Below are 20,646 nucleotides of genomic sequence, written 5' to 3' on the forward strand. Positions count from 1 at the left end.
CTTACCAATAAGCATTAAATAACATGCAGTTAAGCACTGAAGTCAATGGGGTTGCAGGCGCTTTTTGACAGTTTGATGATAGCTATAAATCCTCACTTGAGAAAAAAACATAGGTACACATACCAAATTTTATGTATAGCTTTAGGGACTTCATTCACAACTCTTCCTGTCTCCCCATCTCATTCATGGGCCATCCCTTAGGGGTCCTTGAGCCCCTGAGCTTCAAACATATATTAATAGCAGGAATCTCTAAGGGGAATTAGTCACTGTAAGCAGAAGTAGTTAGGGAGCCCTTCCTGGAAGAGAGAGAAATGTGAAGTAGTCTAAAAGAAGAGAGGATTTAAATTGGCCAACAGACTTCCCTGGTGGTCCAGTGGTTAAGAGTACACCTTGCAATGCAGGGGAACACTTGTTCAATCCCTGGTCGGGGAACTAAGATCCTACACACTATGGAACAACTCAGAAGCCCATTCACTGCAATGAAAGACCCTGCATGACCCAACAGAGATTCTGCATGTCACAACTAAGACCCAACACAGCCAAATAAAATAAATAAACATTTTTAAAAGATAAAATAAATTGGCCAAGAGAAGCAGGCAGAAAACGTGGGTGGAGATTTCCAGATGGGACTTGAAAACACAGCCCACAAAGCCAGGGATGGGGTGACAGACCCCTGAGGCTACAGCAGTAGAGAGCAGGAGAGGTTCTAGCTGGGCCTCTGGAATCACATTGCCTGAGCTCAGATCCCAGCCAGGCAGCTTGCTAGCTGTGTGGCACTAGGTACATACTTAACCTCTCTGCCTCAGCGTCTTCATTTATAAAATGGGGATGAAAATGCATAGTATTTCTCACAAGGCATTTGTGAGGATTCACTAGGATAATGTACTGCCAGTCATTGGCTTACAGGCTGCTGTCTGCCATACCGTAAGCTCTAGGCAGTAATAAGCTGCTTTTAGGATTAGAACTTTTATTATGGGATGGAAGTACTGGGGAGGATCTTAACTGCAAAGCTAAGCCCTTTGAACTGTTCCTAGGTGTACTGGGGAGTCCCTGGAACTTTCCTGAGCCAGAGAGACATAAGCTAAAAATGGTACTTTATCTGAGCATATCCTGGTGAGGATAGATTAGATTGGCGGCAAATAAGGAACATGAATGGTTACAAGACTGATGCAATAATCCTAACTTGAGGTGCTGGGGGCCAAAACTCAGGTAAAATAGAAACTGGAAGATGGGGAAAAGTTTAAATGCAAAATTTGTCAAAGTACGAATCAAGAGAATTTAGAAAGTGCCAGGATCTAAGTTTGCACTGATCAAACCCAGGTCTCCTGCATTGCAGGCAGATTCTTTACTGTCTGAGCCAGCAGGGAAGCCCTCTTAAAGGGTCTAACTTTGCACTGTCCAGTTAGACAGCCATTGTGACTGGTGAGCACTTAAAGTCCGGCTCAAATGAAGATGTGCTGTAAGTGCAAAACACACACTGAGTTTCAAAGATTTAGTACCAAAAAGAGTAAAATAGCTCAGTTTTTTAATATTAATTTGTTTTAATTTTGGTCATATTGGAATAAATTAATTTCACTTTCTTCTCTTTTTTTTTTATGTGGCTACTAGAAAATTTAACCTTGCATGTGGCTTACATTTCTGTCAAACAAAGGTCGGTTTTAGGAATTGGAAAGATGTCCTGTGGCCAGAACAATAGTGGTGCTGAGAAAGGGACCTGAGAAAGGTTGGGGCAGGTGGCAATGTTGTATTGGATTTTAGATGTGTTGTGTTTGAAGCAACTGTGCAGCATTCAAGTGTAAATCAAAATAGGCTTTTATTTAGACATTGGAATTAAGGTAAAAGGTCAGGGTTGTATGCATGGGAAGCATGTTGGTCTTAGCTAAAGTCCTTTAGGGTCAACATCTACGTCACTGAGGACCAGTGTGGGTCAGGCAGGTGCTGAGTAATTTACGTATGTTCTCCCATTTCCTCCTGGTTCAACCCTATTGCTACTGCTACTGCTAAGTCACGTCAGTTATGTCCGACTCTGTGAGACCCCATAGACGGCAGCCCACCAGGCTCCTCCATCCCTGGGATTCTCCAGGCAAGAATACTGGAGTGGGTTGCCATTTCCTTCTCCAGTGCATGAAAGTGGAAAGTGAAAAGGAAGTCGCTCAGTCTGTCTGACTCCTAGTGACCCCATGGACTGCAGCCTACCAGGCTCCTCCGTCCACGGGAGTTTCCAGGCAAGAGTACTGGATTGCCTTCTCCTATTAGGTATGTACTATTATTATCCCTTCCCATTTTACAGATGAGGGAACTGAAGGCCAGAGAAGTAAAGCAGTTCTGGGTAGTAGTCCATGAGGAGACAGGATTCGAATTTATCTGAATATAAAGGCTCTTTCTGCAGCCCTCCAGGACTGAGTCCCTGAGAAAACCAAAGTCAGAAGAAGGAAAAAGAGCTGCAGAAAGGAACAGCACTGGTCAGGCAAGAACAGGACAGCCTAGCATCACGGATGCCAGGGACGAGACACTTTCCAGAAGGAAGTAGTTGTTAGGAAAACAAATTTAGACTTGAGTTAGAAAGAAGGATGTTAAGTACTAAGAACTATTTCAAACTGAGGGAGGGTTAATCCTGTAGGTTAAGGTCATGAGAAGGAGTTAGAATTTTCCAGGACTTGTTCAGACCTTTGAAAAGTTAAGCCTAGGTAGGAAGTGGCATTCTGTTAAGCTGACTTGTTCTAAGACCCAGGCAGAAATAAATGTGAGTAGAACCCAGAGGTAGGACTCTGATAATCGTCACTGGTGTTTCTCAGGAGGACCTATATCAGAGTTCTCTAGGAGGCCGATAAGCACAGATTCTTGGGTCCTGCCTCTGATATACTGGATCGGATTTTTTTAGCAAGTGCCCCAGGTGTTCTGGATACACAGTGAAGTTAGGAACCAGCTGCTCAGGCTGTGCAGCTCTCTCCTCTGATTTATTACCCAGGGCTGGCTCATTGGTGCATGGCTCTCTGCCAGCTTCACTGGGACACAGGAGGAGGATGGGAACCATCCTGTGTCTTTAGCAATAGTCCTACCTGAAATCTGGGGCAGTCCTCTTAAAATAAGAGCGACCAGTTCTTCTTCACTTCGATCTTCTCTCAAGGCCATTGAACTCCCCACTTCTACTATCATTGCTATGGAGACCATCTAACTGAAGGGGCATCAGGCCCTGAACGGGAGGCCTTGTCTTCCTTGTCCAGTGCTTCTGGCTGATGCTTGGCCTTGCTTTCTCTCAGTTTCTTCCTGTGTCTTTTGATGTTCAGAGCCATGCAGTATAGAGTGGCAATGGAGAGGATGACATTGCAAGTCAGGTGGCCCTGAGTCCCAGCTCTGCTACGTAATTCAGTGTGATCTTTGGCAGGACTTTTTTCACCATCTGTGTTCGTCTATAAAACAGAAATGATAAGAGAATTTCTCTCTGAGAAGATTAAAGGAAATGATTCTTAGATTTTACTTACGTAGCACATATTTCAGTATTCAACAAGTAGTATTCGTTTTTTGAATTTTATCATGATGACAGTAACAGTAACACCATCATTATTCAAGCACAGGTGCCCTGAATGGCAGGTAAAATCAACTAATCAAATATACCAGACAAGGACTTCAAAGGGTTAACAAGTATAAAAACATCTGCTTTTAAAGGAAGAGTTCTGTTGAGGTCTTGAGAGAGACTATTCTTTCTTTTTCACTCTGCTTATTCTGAACCTACATATACTTCTCTTAGAAAGGAATACCGGGACTTCCCCGGCAGTCCAGGGGTGAAGACTCTGCCACGCTTTCAATGCAGAGGTCACAGTTTCAATCCCTGGTCAGAGAACTAAGACCCCACATGCCCCACAGTGCAGTCAAAAAAATAGAAAGGAATATCACCATCACTTTGTTATCTCTTCTCATCCCAAAACATGTCTTCCACTGTTCCACGCAGGCCTTCCTCATCTCTTTGTCTTACTTTCCATCCCCATAGGCCAATAACTTGTTCTTTTTGCCCTTTGTTCTCAAAACTGAACAGGAGCAGGGCAGGACATGCAGGCAGCTGGTCACATGTTCAGCTACCCATGGCCTTCTTGCCTGCAAGCTCTGTTTGGGAAGAAGAATTCTGCCTTAGCTTTGCTTTTCAAGTCGTAGAATTTGGTGTGTTCAGCAACGATAGTATGAAAGTAGAAATCATAGCTAATCTTTGTAAACTATTTACAAATTACAAAACAATAGATTAACAGTTGTGAATCAGTTGGGGTTTAGGTCCAGCAAACCAAAAGCACTCTTGGGGGTGTTAGCAGAATGAGCTTTAATATAGGGGATTGTGTGCTTGTGTAGTCAATGGAAGGAATGGAGACACAGGCTCTCAGTGGAGCCCCCCGAACAACTTCTAGATACCACCACAGAACTGGTGCCCAGGGGCCCTGCAGCATAATTAGCAGGCTGCTGCAGCCACACAGCTTCTTAGCACCATGCTACTAGTGACTGCACACTGGGGTGCCAAGAACCTCTGCCAAGAGCAGGTTGCCTACCACCTGGTTAGCCATCAGAAATAAGCCGAGCAGCAAGAAAGTGGCTTTCTCACTTCCACCTTCCAGATCCCTCTCGAATGCATGAGATCAGCAAAGCCTGCATCGTCCAGACCCTAGCTGCAAGAGCACCTGGGTATATTTGTTTGCTTGGGCTACTAACACAAAGTGCCACAGGCTGAGGGGCTTAAACAACAGAAATTTAATTGCCTACAGTTCTGTAGGCTAGAAGTTTGCAGTTAATGTGTTGGGGAGGGTTGGCCTCCTGAGACCTTTCTCTTTGGCTTGTAGGTGCCCACCTTCTCCCTGTGTCTTCACATGGCCATTCTGTCCCCTGCTGTGGCCAAATCCCCACTTCCTAGGAGGACCCCGCCTGATGAGCTCATGTTAACTTGATTACCTCTTTAAGGACCCTATATCTAGATCCAGTCACATTCTGAATTCTGGGGGAGTTAAGACTCCAGCCTATGAAACTTCTGGGGACATAGTTCAGCTGATGGCACTGCAGTAGCAGGGCTCAGCCGGAAGAGAGGGAACATGAGCCTGTGGGTGCTCAGAGCACTTCCCTTGGGCTGCAATCAGAGGATGCAGGTACTAGCTGCTCTCTATATTTACTAGACTCACTTGCTTATCTGATGCCTTTGAGATAGAGAAGTATTATTATCCCCATTTTTCCCATGAGAAAGTTGAGGTTTAGAAAGGGTACTAGTGTCACATAGGGCACTAAAGGTAGGAGGGGTCAGGGGCAGGAGTGAACCCAAGTCCCCTAGCCTAATCCTCAAGCATACACTCGGAGCTGAGCATCCAAGGCAGAGTGTAAAGGCTGGGCTATAAGCTAAAGCAGAGGATCCGGCGTGTGTGCACCTACTAAGATTTAGCCCACTGTTAAAAGATTTTCTGACTTTTCTAGAGATTTTTCTTTTTAAAATGAAATCTCTTTATTTTTCAAATGTTGACAGTTAAAACACATACACACATTGTTTCTCTCTGTATGTTTCTGTTTCATACACACACACACACACACACACACACGGGTTAACCCTGTGTGGGGCCCAACCAAACACATCTGCAGTCTGGATTCAGCCTGTAGGCTCTGATAGAAAATAATAAGTGTTTATGAGAATAGAAAACCAGTTCTTAGGGGCTTGACTGTCCGCTCTCTGCATTCCTCCAAAGGCTCTGTCAGTAGATGTTACTGCCTGATTACTTTGAAACTCTTCTTTTGCTGAGTTTTTACCTTCGTTTCCCATTGGATGCATGGTTTCTGTCTTGTTATCAAGCTTGAGAGAGAACTGTTCTTTCTTTTTCACTCTGCTAATTCTGAGCCTACATATATACTTCTCTTGGAAAGGAATATCAGGATTTCCCCAGAGGTCCGGTGGTTAAGACTCTGCTGCGCAGAGGACGCGGGTTTTATCCCTGGTCAAGGAACCAAGATCCCACATGCCGTGCACTGCAAACAAACAAAATTTTTAAAAAGAAAGGACTATCACTATCACTTTGTTCTCTTCTTCTCCATCCCAAAGTGTGTCTTTGTTCCTTGCAGGCTTTCCTCATCTCTCTGTCCCCTTGACACTTACACACCCATGTGTACCAGGCGTGTTAGTGCTAGGTGCTCTTGTGTGTCATCCCAACAAGCCTGTGAGATAGATTGCTGTCGCCCTTTAGCAGATGAGATGCAGGAAGAAAGCTGGGGTAAGACATTAATAGCTGAAGGAGGGATAAGAGAGTAAGAGGAAGCCTGCTTTTTCTCCGTGTGTGTGTGTGTGTGTTTTGCAGCCTGCTCTTTTATTACAGCCACAAGGGGTGTGTTTGCTTAGAATGTTGGCTTCACTCCAATGATTCAATTACTGGCCAGGCCTTGATGACTTGTGATTCAGATTCTGGGGCTTGGTGGTGCCTTCCTGCCAGAGTGTGCTCTATGATACATTTGCCATCCCCACCCTTCTCTCCCTGCTTCAGGCCCCCCTAGACAAAGATTAAAATGCCCACATTTCTCTAATGTGACATCTTGTTCCTAGGAATTTCTAGGAAGCTGAGAATTCAGATGAATAATAGCATTCGAACCAATGCAGAGCATTTGAATGGCTAAATGCTACTTTGCTACTAATGCTGTGTTTATTCAAATCTCTCAGCCACATGTAAAACTGAAAACCAAGCTGCAGAAGCAAGAGCCAGGGTTTTATCCGACCTGTGGTTCTGCACAGCGCAGGCACAGGCCTGGGCCCTTCTGGGTAAGAGGGACCCCTGGGGACTCAGGATGTTCAGATACTAACCTCAGTCCTTGCCTAGTAGCCGCAGCAAGAATATTCTCACTTTGCTCATGGATGTGACAGGGGAGACCTGTCTTCCAGAGCACAAGACAGACAAACAGATGCCTTCTGCACCAGAAAGAGTGTTGCACAAATGTGAAGCCATCAGCAAGGCCACAACTCCCAGTCATGGGGTGTCAAGGACACCCTTGATTGGAACCACATCGTGGACTGTTCAGTGATGCCCTGAGTGTTTGTGAATCTAATTAATTGGAATTGCATCCTTTCATGATACAGCAGTAGGAAGTGTGACTTCGAGGATACAGAAGCTTACGAGCTGGTTCAAGGCCCTGAGCTGGATGAACTGGGAGCACGTTTTTCTAAGTTTAGTTGCCTCATCTATAAAACAAGGATGAAAAAGTAACACACCTTTCAGGCTGAGAGTGAGGCTTCACGGATGAATGTAGATGAAAGTACATATACGCTCTGAGGTTCCTTACGAATATCAGGTGTTATTTGTCTTGGAAGCTATTCTTGGAATAAGAATAAAGCAAGGTTTTTTTTAATCCAAGTAGTAGCACAAACAAACAGCCAGACATCCATGCCGTTGAGGGAAGACCAAAGAAACCCTCTGAGGGTGCAGAGACACTCAGAGATGTTTGTGTCCCAGTCTGTCCGTCTGGTGCTGCCCCAGCCCAGCTGTTGAGGCAATGCAGAGCAGCTGCTAAAGGGGAGGAAGTCCTTGGGAGACCTCCCGCTCCTGTAAACACCGCCCACCAGCCCGACGTCAAGCAGCCCGTGTGTGACCTTGCTCTCAGACACAGGCAGCTCAGCCGCCCGAGTTCCTTGAAGAGGCTCCTTGGGTTAAAACAATATAATTTTGATTTGACTTCTCCATTGGAAGCATGTTATCATAAGAGATGATGTACTTTTCCAGTGGCCCAGTGAACAAGTTTTTCTAGAGGGGTCTGGAATAGGAGGGAACAGGCAGCCATCTGAGGGATGGGAAGAAGGCTCTCTGTGAAGGAGCCAGTGAGAATACAGAGGTCAGAAGTGGGGAGGGCTGTCAGGGCCCCAAGCTGGCAAGCAGGAACTGTGAACCGCTGGCTCTTTTTCATCCTGTAATACAGTCAGGAAGTTAAGTCCTCTGCGTACCAGATGCAAAGTTTCTCACCAATTTTAGGAGGACCTACCCAAGCATTTTATAAATAAAGCCTGACTGTGGATGATTTGCTTATGGCCATGTGGGTGGGAGTCACGGCTGACCCAGTCCTGATACGTGTGTGAAATGTTCCACAGTTACAGGAAAACTTGCTCAGGCCTTGGAAACTCTATGCCCTGGAGGTTGAGACGAAGAAGAGAATGCTTGGTGTTATTTTCCTGCGAAGGGAACATTAAGAAAGTCCTGAGGGTGCAGCCTGGAAACCACAGACTGCTCAGAAAGGGTGTCGTATTTGCATTCTGGAGGCTGGGGACCAGTCCTCTGAACCAGCGCCAGCTGGGAGGGGAGCCCAGCTTAACGTGCTCCAGGGAACAAAACCAGTGTGGTTTTGAATCTGGGCACTTAGACTGTTCACAGAGGGGCTGCCTGCTGCCTTAGACCCGTTTCAAAGGTTGTATTAACAAGTGCTTGCTGGGAGCACGGAAGGGGCTGGGTCAGGCCGCTAGGTATGAGCAGGGTCACCAGGAGGAGACCCTTGGCCTCTCCCTTGGGTGTGGCAGGATGACTGAGGAATCAGGGGAAGAGGCAGCTCATCGGGAAGTGTGTTGTAACCCAGTCGCCCAAGGCAAGGCCACCATGTCCAGCCATGTGACGGCTGCTCCCAGTTTCCTGCGTGGCTTGGGCTCCCTTGCGCTAGGGGAATCCTCAGATGGCTGTCTCCAGCCATTCCATTCTGCCATGACACCCGAGTGCCACAGAACTGCTTTAGAGCCAATGCCCACCCACACTGGTCATTCAATATCCTAGAGGCCTATTGACCAGGGGGGCACAGGTACATAGGGGATTCCCATTACTTGTGCTGGGTGGGACCCCTGAGGATAAATACAGTAGCAGCTACTGTGTGTGGAGTGCTTTGGTCCTTTGCTAAACACTACATGTGCACCAGTGAATTGAATCTTCAAAAATCACAGTATCCCTATATTACAAATGACAAAACACAAGCTCAGAGAAGTTGGGTAACCCGCCTAGTTTCACCCAGCTAGTAGCTGGAAGGCAGGCTCCAAACCAGGGGCATGAAGCTTGCTGGTTAGGATTTGAAAGTTCTGCAGGCAGTTAAAAGCACTGCTGTATTTTGGCATTTGACCCAAAGCTGCCTCTCAAGCCCTACCCAAGTCCTTGAACTTGGCCACCCGGAGCATTCTGAGTGCAGTAGATCTCTGGTGGATGCCGCTGGAGCTGCGGGTGTTTGTTTTCTGCAGCCTTGTGTGGTGTGAGCCTTTACAGCAGATACACTTTGTGCACTTGCAGCCCCTCCAGAAGGCTGAGTCAGCCTGGGTTTGCTGCTGGCGCCAGACTTTGCTGAGCCCCGTGCATAGCATGGGGAGACACACCTACTGTCCACCTGCTCTGAGTCATAAAACTGCCACACTGCTGCCAGACCTGCGAGCTCTGCAATCCCTTCCGGTGCCGCCGCACTGAGAGAGGTCCTGGCCATATATGGCAGGGGCACCGGGCAGTGCCTTTCCCTAGCCTGCCTTCCTGTTGGACTCTGCCGTGGGACAACTAGACAGGTCGAAGCTCAAGGTCCAGAAGTTTCCTCTGCTTTGCACCAGGTGGCTGGGGAGACAGAAACAGAGGGCAGCCTAAAAGCCACGGGCTCAGACCCGAGAGGAGAGTCAGCCCAGGAACATGCAGTGGAAGTGTGGGATTACCCTGGCCGCCAGGGTGAAGCCAGGGAGATCAAAGTGGGGGTGGGGGGGGCCAGGGGAGAGGGCACCGAGGGAGGGGACTGATGAAGTTCCATTAAATATTTCAGGCTTGAGGCTGTATACCATTTGACTTTTAGGTTTATCATTGAGAGTCTTTCATCTGAAAGGTTTCTACTTTTTTCCTGAATAAGGGGTTCCTTATCTGCCTAACATTCTCCAAACAATTGCAAATCTTGATATCTCCTAAAAATGCACCCTTTGTGTACAGTTTTCCAGAAGCACTCTCATTTGCCATTTTTCTGTTGCCAGGACTCACATCAGTGCAATAGTTGGGTAAGAGAGCCAAAACAAAATGAAATCTAAACCTTCTATTAAGGTACGTGGCAGTAATTATGTTAACCTGCACATGGGATGTGGCCCATGTGTGCTGGAGGCCTTGAAATTACCATGGATGTTTTTGTGTGTTTCCCTTAGAAAATCCTAAGAAAGGCTATTTTATGCTCTATATAGGGCACCAGGATTAAACTACTAGTACTGGGTTTTTGGCACAGCAGTAAAGAACCACCTGCCAATGCAGGAGACACAGGAGATGCAGGTTAGATCCCTGGGTCGGGAAGATCCCCTGGAGAAGGAAATGGTAACCCATTCCAGTTACATGGACAGAGGAGCCTGGCAAGCTACAGTCCATGAAGTCGCCAAGAGTGAGACACCACTGAGCGACTAAGCACACACATACTGGGTTTCTGCAGAGGCAAGATTCACGAAAGTGCTCAGAAGTATTACCAGTTTAAACACCAAGGCTACCACTCCCATTTCCGAGGGACTTCGTGGTGACTGCCTCCAAGAAGCTGTGGTGACCGGAAATGCATCCTTTTCCCCTCAAGTAACACAAAACATTACGAATGTCTAAACAACTTGAAGATGACTGCTCTTCACCTTTTTAAAAAAGTTCTCAAATTTCAGGTGAAAACCATTAACTGAAGATGTCGAGCAAGACAGCCAGTACCAACAACATCGCCCAGGCACGGAGGACTGTGCAGCAGTTGAGAATGGAAGCTTCCATCGAGAGAATAAAGGTAAGAGCCTCGAGTGGGCCAGACATGTTCCTCATCATCTCCCTCTGCTCTCCTGAGACCAGGCCATATTTCTGAGAAGATAATGCCATATAATTCAGCCAGGTGCCATGATTTCCTCTGAGCACGCTGAGAGTTTCCAAATGTTAACTTTCTTTTCTACATAGCATGGGCAAGCTAAAGTGTCTGAAGTGAGCGTGTCTGTTTGAACAGAAAACCTAAAACCAATGACAGGATTTCCTGAGGCTTTCCTTGCTTTCCCTGGGCTCACACAGCCGAGCCTTCTGGCACTGTTTTCTGCCTGGGGACAGGGGTTCCAGGTGGACTTTATATAAACAACCCTCGTCAGCCCTCTGGAATGTATGAAGTGTTCTGAAGTTATCACTGCAGCCGAGGGAGCCTTGCATAACAAGTCAATGGTCGGGTGTCCTTTTGAGGAGAAGGCACTTTTTCAGTGTGTGTGAACTTTGATGACCACAGTCTGCATCCAGAGCAAATAGTGCCAGCCTTAGTTGAGACCTGGAGGAAACCAGAAGGCATCTGATGGGTCACCTGACTTAAAAGTCATTTCCCCAAAAATCTCCAGAGAGGGCTAAGCAGTGAGTGCCTTGGAATGTTGTGAGTAATGCTGTTTCCTAGATACTGAAGCAGTCACCTGATAAATTCCTCTGGGCCTGGAGATAGTCACCTGTCTTCAAAACAGGAGGCTGCCTGTCCTGTATTTGCCAGGGCTGAGCTGGCCTGTGCCCCTGGCCTGAGGACACTGATCTGATGATTCGAACGGGTCTCCTACCCAGACCCCTGAAGAAGGCATGGTATTTCCATTTTTAACTCATGCCAAAGTAAGGTGCTACATCTTTCCATGCTGGTTTTGTCCCTCTTTTTATTTCCCCAAGCCCAGTCTTTAATGGTAAATCTTGACACTCTACCAAAATATGGCTCTGTTCTTCCTGAGATTTGGCTCTGAGCCCTTATTTCAGTGCTTTAACTCTGTTCTGCTCTGCATTCTAATTTTTTTTTTAATTGGGTAGAAGCTAAGTTACAGCCTTCCTTTGACTCAGACGTTTTTCTTTTTTCCCTCCTCCCAACATTTTGAGAAATTTTAAACCTACAGAAGAGTTGTAACAATAGACACCCATATACTCTTTACCAAGATTCACCAAGTAGCATTTTACCATATTTGTTTTCTGTCTCTGCACACGTACAAAACTGACGTAATTTTTTCCTGAAATTTCTTGAAAGTTATTTGCAGACCTCATGACTCTTCACCCCTAATACTTCACCATTTGTCTCCTAAGTACAAGCGCATGTTCCTCTACATAACCACAGTACAATTATTACACTCAGGATCAGCTGCTGATATCTAACACACAGTCTGGTTTTGAAGATCCCAGGCCCCTCACTGTGCAGAATGGGCCTCACTGCAAATGAGATTGTTTGCTGATGATCAAATTCGGGCTAAAGGTTTTGGCAGGAACACTAGCTGGCTGGTGGCATGTCTTCTGCCCTCAGTCTAAGAGACAGCTTATGTCAGTTTGATCACTTGGTTGAGGAAGGGCTTATCTGCCAGATTTCTGCATTTGGAAGTACCTTTGCCCTCTCTATGTAACAGGTAACCTAGGACTGATATTTCAAGACTCTGGTTATCTTGTTCTCCAACAGCCTTCCACCCAGTGGGTTAGCATGCAAATACCTTTCGAGTTTGTAAATATTCTCCTTTAAAAAAAATTTTTTTTATTTAAACAGTTGATTTAGAGTGTTGTACCAGCCTCTGCTGTACAGCAAGGTGACTTAGTTATAAACTATACATTCTTTTTTATGAATGTATTATTTGCCATTATGGTTTATCACAGGACATTGAATATAGTTCCCTGGGCTATATACACTAGGACCTCATTGTTGCTCCATTCTAAATGCAATCGTTTGTATCTACCAACCCTGAACTCTTAGTTCATTCCTCTACAAGTCTGTTCTCTATCGATAAATCTGTTTTGTAGATAGACTCATTTGTGCCGTAATACAGATTCCACATATAAGTGATAGCATGTGGTATTTGTCTCTTTCTGACTTATTTCACTTAGTATGATCATCTCTAGTTGCGCCCTGTAAATATTTTGTTTCCTTGGGTTTGTCTACACACCAGGTTTCAAAGGCGTCAGCAGACCTCATGTCCTACTGTGAGGAACATGCTAGGAATGACCCTCTGCTGATGGGGATACCAACTTCAGAAAACCCCTTCAAGGATAAGAAGACCTGCACCATCTTATAGAGAAGTAGTGAAGTGCATCCTCCCCTCTTCTCAACAAAGCAAATGATGAGCAGCTCCTTGAAAAGATTTACCTTCAGCTTATTTGGTAACCACTGCTAATAACGAAAATGCTCTTAACTTGGAATTATGGACTCTGAAGTCTTTACCTTCCAGGTTTTTCTTCCTCTAAAATGCCTTTTACTGAATTAATCCAGAATAATAATCTTGTTTTCCATTTGTTAACTATGGTGTCCTATTAGTTACTGCTGAAGGAAAGTTGGTCTGGCCTTTAAAAAGAAAACAAATACATCAGTGATCCAGTTAAAACCTAAATTACCTAAGCAGTCGTCTAGATTAAAATGCCAAGGATAACTGGTCCTAAAATTTTTGTCGTAGTCTATTCTTAATAGAGTTGTGCCAATCTGTACAGTATATGTGGGTGAGAAATGTTTTGTGTATATATATGTGTGTGTTTGTATATACACATCTCAAAGCTTATTTCCCAATTAAAATGTCTCTCCCTCCATACTATCAGTTCAACTCCAGAAGTTATACCTTTATCTCAAGCTGTGTGTAGGTAGAATTAAACTCTTTTCTTGTAGTTATTGTACAAAAAGAACACTCTACAGCCTGTATTCATCGTAGTTGAGTAATGAAGTCATCTCTCTCCTCTTAAAACCGTGCTGACCTGCCAATCAAAATTTTTAAACTGAACTAAAAGCCCTTTTATAATATGAGCATTCTTTCACCAAGGGATTTCAGGTTTCAGCGATCCCGAATCTATCTAGGAAAGGGGAGGCGGCCCTTGGGGGCACCCTGGGCAGCTGTACCACAGGGCTCATGGTCTCTGATTGGGGGTAGACCCCTGAAATTCCTACTCTAACGATGGGAACTAGAGAGAGCAGCCATGAGCCCAGCCCAGAGCAGAGCAGGGATGCGTGAAAACCAGCTGCTCTTCGTGGCCTAACTTTGTGATTTAGCTCGCTTTCTCTGCCTTCCCTCTTATCTTTCCTCTGCAGCCAGATCATGTCTTCAGAGTTAATGTCCACCTCCCCAGCCCCAAGTGGGTAGATCATGGTGGAAAAGAAATATACAAAGAATGTAAAGGTATCGGACACGTAAGCTCTTTTCAAGTATCTGCAGCACCTGCGTCATCCCTACCTGGGCCTCACACCATCAGAGGGGCTGGTTTCACTGCTTGGGCTCACAGTTCCTTGATTTTCCTCTGGGCCTGGATATTACTGCCACACACACCCAGAATGGCTAGTGGGAATCCCCAAAGAAGGTTGTCTCCTGTGGCAGAGGGCATATTGTTCACTAAGAGGAGGAGAGGGTATTTCTAAACATTTATTTATGGGCCCAAACCATGCACCAGACCTTTGCTATTTTAATTCAGCTTCCATTCATTAAACATTACTAATGAAAAGTTAAAAGTATTCTCAGAAAGGATTCAATCCCAAGAAGGAATTATCTACAATGGTTTTCCCTAGTTCTGTACAGTCTTGCCCTGCAGTGCAAGCCCGTTTTTAAATCTAACACCTGAGCTTTGAGTATTATGTTAATTGTGGGTGAACAAATACTGTACTGTTTTCAGACTGCTCAGATCTATTCCATATTTCTGCAAGTCACCTATCCAGCATTGTGAACTGCCCTCCCTCTTCCAGGATCATGTGGAAATCATGCCACTGCCCTTACCTTCTTGTCATCCACACTTGGTTCTGCAAAGGGCCCAGTTTCCAAGTATATTATAGGCACCTGTTGGTGGAGAAAGGTTTTTCCTTTCAAAAGGTGAAATTTGAAATACACATTAAGACAACTTTACATGTACTGCATCACTTAATGAGACATTCTTTTTTTTTTAATAAGTGTATTTTTCTACTCATAGTTTCAGAACACTAATCTTATTTTCACTCTGATTTTTACCATGTTTCTTTGAATATTTATAATGTAGCTTGTTACAAAATATTTTCATGAAATTACTTTTATTATACTGTTATATACGTATTTTTGGTAGGAAGCATAGTTTATTCTTTAGTACTAAAACATGTTCTTTTCCCTATTAGAAAACAAGTATGGTTTGCTATATATTTGTTAATATGCTTGTAGTGGTAAGGAATGGACTTGAGGTCCCAGGAGATTTTTTTTATTTTTGCTAGCCAGATATCGTCAAGGCTACAAGTATGAACATCATATAACTTCCTAACCAGGTGTAGGGCATGTTTAAGAAAAGTGATATCAAGTCCTTTGATGCTGGACCCAAGGGGGAAAAAATTGTAGCTAAGTGTTGATTTACTTATTATGAGACGTCTGTGTGAGAAAAATATAATATATGTATACATATATTTGATATGCAGAAGTCACTTTTATTTATCAGGCTTTATTCTACTAGTAAAGCCACAGTTTAACTATTAGACAGCAGCTGGTTTATAATGATGGACAAATGCCCAATGTGTGTTATTTTTTCCAAACTACCACTATAATGACACAATCACTCATGTACATGCAACTTCCTGGCTTCATATCTATGAGGCTATTTAAATATGTTCACTATACTTTGTCTTTAATTCTGCTTCTATTAACAATGATCTCTTTTTCCATTGATTCTTCTTTAGTTCATCATTAATCTGTCCAATTGACACCTCAGGATCATGGCAAGAATTTCATGACTCCAGAGTATTTTACAAATACACACTTTTTTTTAAACAGAGAGAAACACTTTCTATACCATGTGGTTCACAAGCTGTAGGTTTTTTTCTAAAAAGAATCAGGTTTTTACATTTCCTTATTATTAAAATGAAAAGTGCCATACTAACCCCTTAAAGCAAAGACCTAATTTGCTTTCTCTCTATTGGGACTATTTTTGTACTTTACTAATCTTTCAACTATCCAAAAAAAAAAAATTATACCAATGATTTAGTAATTTTGAGGCATAAAGTTAGTTTAGGTAGTGGAAGATGTGCCAAACTTTCCCTCCATATGCCTTTGTCTCAATTTACAACTAAGATAGTGTCATCTGAGTGATTACACTGAATTTTAAGAGCTATATAGGCCTAAGAAGTGAATCACAGTACATGTTGGTCCTTTCTCAATAAATGTAATACCAGAGTGTGTTATGACTGTATTGACTTTTATGGTAGATCTGTTAATAGAGAAAAAAAAAATACATTGAATTAAGTAGAGTTATCTGTATGTTAAAATAGAGCACTTACCTAGAGCTGGGTGTCCTGGATCGCTGTCTAGCCAATCCTGTGTTCCTGCGTTGTGTGACTTTGGACAAGGCACTCCATCTCTCTGAGCCTCCATTTCACCATCTGTAAAATAAGGGGCTTGAAGTAGCTGATGGCTGATACCCTCTTGTTCCGTCCAGTGGCCTACCCCTCTACTGGTCCTGCCAACATGTTGGTGCTATACGCTGCTTCAAATATAAAATCGGTTTGTCTATTGTGTGTGCTCATTTAATAGCTTATGAAAGGCCTTTTTGTTATATGGCTTTTTTTTCTAGTTTTATGAACTTGATTACTGTAATAAAGTCTTGTTTGTAGCCATGTAACTATAAACATAGTCTCTAGATGTCTCAGTAAATTTGCATTTGATATATTAGTTGATGGGATTGTTGTTTTAGGACATTCTTTGACTACTTATCTGTCCAGCATCTTATTAACCTAAATATTGTGATCGTTGTTTGGAAATCTGTTCTCTGGAAAGAATAAAAGCATTTACTTCACAGCTAATGTGTTTGCAGATTTGAAAAACAGTTTCATTAAAGCACCATTGCTCTCTTTACTGGGTCTGGCTCATTGAATCTTCCTACCCATATTTTGCTCAATAAACTAACAGAAGACCAGTTCTCCTGCCTTTTTCCTGCACTCATTCAGTTAACATTTTCTGAGTACCTGTTAAGAGCCAGGTATGGAACAAAAGCTCTGATTATACTCAAATGAATAAGGCTTACGCTAGCCTGTGAGAAGCTCACAGTGTAGAACAAAAGATGGGAATGCCTCGTATATAAACTAATAATACCATGGGCAATGTGCCTGAACTCAGGGGAACGCAGTGCTGTGAGAGTCCAGAGGAAGGAGGGCTGCCTCCACCACAGCAAAGTCTTGACAAGGCTTCCAAGGGAGGTGGTGTTTGAGCTAGGTCTTGAAAGATAAAGAAACGCTGCAGTCTTGGGAGGGAATTGCAAGAGGAGGAGAAAAGTGAGCTCAAAGGTGCAGAGCATCTCCCATACCCCTTTACCCACCCAGCAACAGGAAGAGGGTGGAAGTTGTTAAGGAGGAGTAGTGTAATGATTCACTGTGTGGAAGGCTGTTTCCCATCCTGAGACCTGGCAATGACCATGGAAACAGATAACAAATGGAAAGGTCATCAGACTTGATGACTCACACTCACCAAGTGTTTGCTGAAGGTATCCCTGCCTCCTGCCCAGTCCCTTCCTCCAGGGCTGGGATTCCCTCAGAGGTGAAGGGAGGGATGACACCATCCAGAAAGCTGCTGGAAGGAAGAAGGCAGCCAACAAGGTTTTGGGCCGGGCAAGCCACAGAGATGTTCCCTGCTTCAGAAAACCAGCACTCACATACTCTCAAAGAGTCAGGGCAGAGATAGCCACTCAACCCTTTCTAGGAAAAGACTGAAGCATTTAGATACTGCAGTCATGAAAAACAGGCAGCAACTGACCAGCACTTTCATGGTTGAAACCAAATTACCAGAAGTTGCTGTGACTTGCAATGGAAGATGATTGTATCGGGAGGTGGTAGATGATGGGATTTGGGTAGGGCTTCCCTGATGACTCAGCAGGTAGAAACCACCTGCAATGCAGGAGACACAGGTTCAATCCCTGGGTCAGGAAGATGCCCTGGAGGAGGGAACAGCAGCTCACTCTAGTTAATTTTTCCCTGGGTAACCCCATGGACAGAGGAGCCTGGCAGGCTGCAGTACATGGGGTTGCAAGAGTCGGATATGACTGAGCAACTAAGAACACAACATGCATAGGGGAGAGAGAATGAAGTTGAAGTGAGAAGACTAAGTAAATATGGCAGATGAAATGGTCCATGATCTAAACGGTATAAACAAAGAAGTCCAGCCTGGTGGTAACGGGGGAGCTAAATGTGGAGATGTAGGCCATTTCCCAGCTCTCCTGGGCATGGGCTGTGGTCAGCTTCTCATTGGCAAGGGTCTGTTACATATATACGTGGACACTCACCATAAGCCTTCATACTTGGAGCTAGGGTATTTCTGCCTCCTTTTCTATGTCTACATTTACAAACTTTGAGCTTACGACTCTTGACTGTGCAGAACCTACCCAACCATAAGCTCTAGCCACTGTTGCATAACCTGGCATGACTATTGCCTGTAGCTTGATTTCAGAGCCTGGCCCTGCTTGCTTCTCAACCCCTTTACCATTGTGAGCAACAAATAACCTTTGCCTTCAGACACTGCCACAATTACTGTTCCCTTATCTGAGTCAATCACATCTATTAAAGGCCCTTTAGCTATAAGCCAGCCCTGGGCGAACATAGACAGTTGGTCTCAGGAACCCACACCCCAGCTACTAATTTTTTAAGAAACCAATAATTTCTCTGCACTGGAAGAAAATGTCATCCAAATAAGTTCATCCTGAAATGCTATATGACTATGTATTAGTCTGAAGACTACTGGCACTGTAAAATAAAACTATGGAGAGAGAAACGCTTAGCACAAAGGAGCAAAAGTTCACCATAAAGTTTTAAGTATATTGAGAATTTTACATATGAAGCATTTTTATACCCTATGAGTCCTCCTACAGAATCTATTCAATTATGAAAGCAAATAATTGGAATGGCTGAGCTATAAAATGGTAAGGTCTTGAGTTTGGAAATTAAATCTGCAGCAGAGATACCTAGGTATAAATTGCTATTTCTAGTCTCTAGATCCAATCATACACCCATCTTTACATATACACACACACACCACACACACACACACCACACATACACGGCTTAATGATAGAAGTGGGAGCTCCAGCCACAAAAAGACCTATAATCTGGTCCTCACATAGAGCAATCAAGTGTCACCACAAGCACCCCGTGGATCTGTAAATTGACATGGGGGGGGGGGCAGGCCTAAAGCAGTCACTCACTGAACAAGTTGTGATATAAAGTTTCCTCTTAAACAAATAAAAAGTAAGCCAATTTACATTTTCAAAAATGTGGGTGTATAACAGCACAGCTTGTACTTGGATGTGGCAAAAATGGTTAAGAAGCCTTGTGGTATATCAGAAGGCAAGCATCCCTTTGAAGAACTGTGCTCCAAGAATCATTCACATCCAGTAGATCCTTCCTCCTTTTAACCTTGAGACATTTCCCCAAGGCCAGTGCATTAGAATCACTTTGTTCTAGATAAACCATTATAGCTCTGATATCAATGAAGTACATATCAATATAGCTCATACAACATCTAGTAGTATTTACAGAACTTTGTGTGAGGCACTGGGGAAAGGAGGGACCCAACATTGACACAGGCTGGGCACTCTGTATCCTCCCATTTAAGCCTCACAACAACTCTCAAAAGAAAAGTAGACTTTAACTCTGTCCTACAGATGAGGAACTGAGGCTCAGAGAAGTCAGATTATGCAGGGTCCTACAGCTAAGAAGTGCAGACTCTAATTCCACGCACCTAGCTCAGCTGGATTTACAACCCACGGTCTCTGTCTTCATATTTGTAAAATGGTTTGAATGGGGTGAAGAGGGGAGAAAAAATAACTTTGGGAAATTTAAAACTCATTAAGTGAGAAATAGAACTACCATATGATCCAGCGATTCTACTCCTGGACATACATTCAAAAAGAAAAAGAAAAAGAAAAGACTAATTTGAAAAGATACATGCCACTGATGTTCATAGCAGCATTATTTATAATCCTATGATGTGGAAGCAACCTGTGTCTGTTAACAGGTAAATGGATAAAGAAGATGTGGTATATAAGTATATTCAATGAACTACTACTCAAGCATAAAGATGAATGAAATTTTCCCATTTGTAACAACACAGGTGGATCCAGAGTCAGACAGAGAAAAATACTGTATGATGTCACTTATATGAGGAGTCTAAAACAAGTGAATATAACAAAAATGAAAGAGACAGATACAGAGAACAAACTAGTGGTTACCAGAGGGGGGCAGGTTGGGGGGTATAATATAGGAGTAGAGGATTAAGAGGTACAAGCCTTTATGTATTATGTAAATAAGCCACAAGGATATATTGTACAGCGTAGGGAATAGTCAGTATTTTATAACAACTATAAATGGAATATAACCCTGAAAATTGTAACTCACTATGTTGTATACCTGAAACATAATACTGTACATCAAGTAGGTAACAAAAAAATTTTTAAATAAATTAAGTAAGGTAAAGTGAGTAAATTAGTTCCTTAGCAATCAAGAATGTAATGCATTTCTATGTAGTCCTTTAAAAACATCAGTAGCTTTCTATTGATATGGAAAGGTGTCCATGACATGTAGATGTCATTAAAGGAAACAAATTTTGGGGGAAAAAGAATGTAATGTATTGGACTTTAAATAATAAACAACACTAGACTCCAGATATTTAATATGGCCAGGTATGGCTTTCAGAAATTTTGCATCTCAATTCATTTGATTCTCACTACAAGCCCATGAGGTCACTACTGTTATTAACCC

General features: G+C 43.5%; 1 protein-coding gene across 1 annotated transcript in view; it reads left to right on the top strand.

The window, feature by feature from the left end:
* Window positions 1-16,728, top strand: part of GNG12 (G protein subunit gamma 12) — an 81,617-nt gene extending 64,889 nt beyond the window's left edge. Inside the window, exons 2-3 of the mRNA XM_068963889.1 lie at window positions 10,616-10,728; window positions 12,869-16,728. Coding sequence (XP_068819990.1) covers window positions 10,636-10,728; window positions 12,869-12,994 — 219 coding nt within the window. The 5' untranslated portion in view covers window positions 10,616-10,635 and the 3' untranslated portion in view covers window positions 12,995-16,728. The remainder of the gene's footprint in view (window positions 1-10,615; window positions 10,729-12,868) is intronic.
* The last annotated feature ends 3,918 nt before the right edge of the window (window positions 16,729-20,646 follow it).

This window comes from Capricornis sumatraensis, chromosome 2 (genome assembly GCF_032405125.1).
Source record: "Capricornis sumatraensis isolate serow.1 chromosome 2, serow.2, whole genome shotgun sequence".
Classification (NCBI taxonomy): Eukaryota; Metazoa; Chordata; class Mammalia; order Artiodactyla; family Bovidae; genus Capricornis; species Capricornis sumatraensis.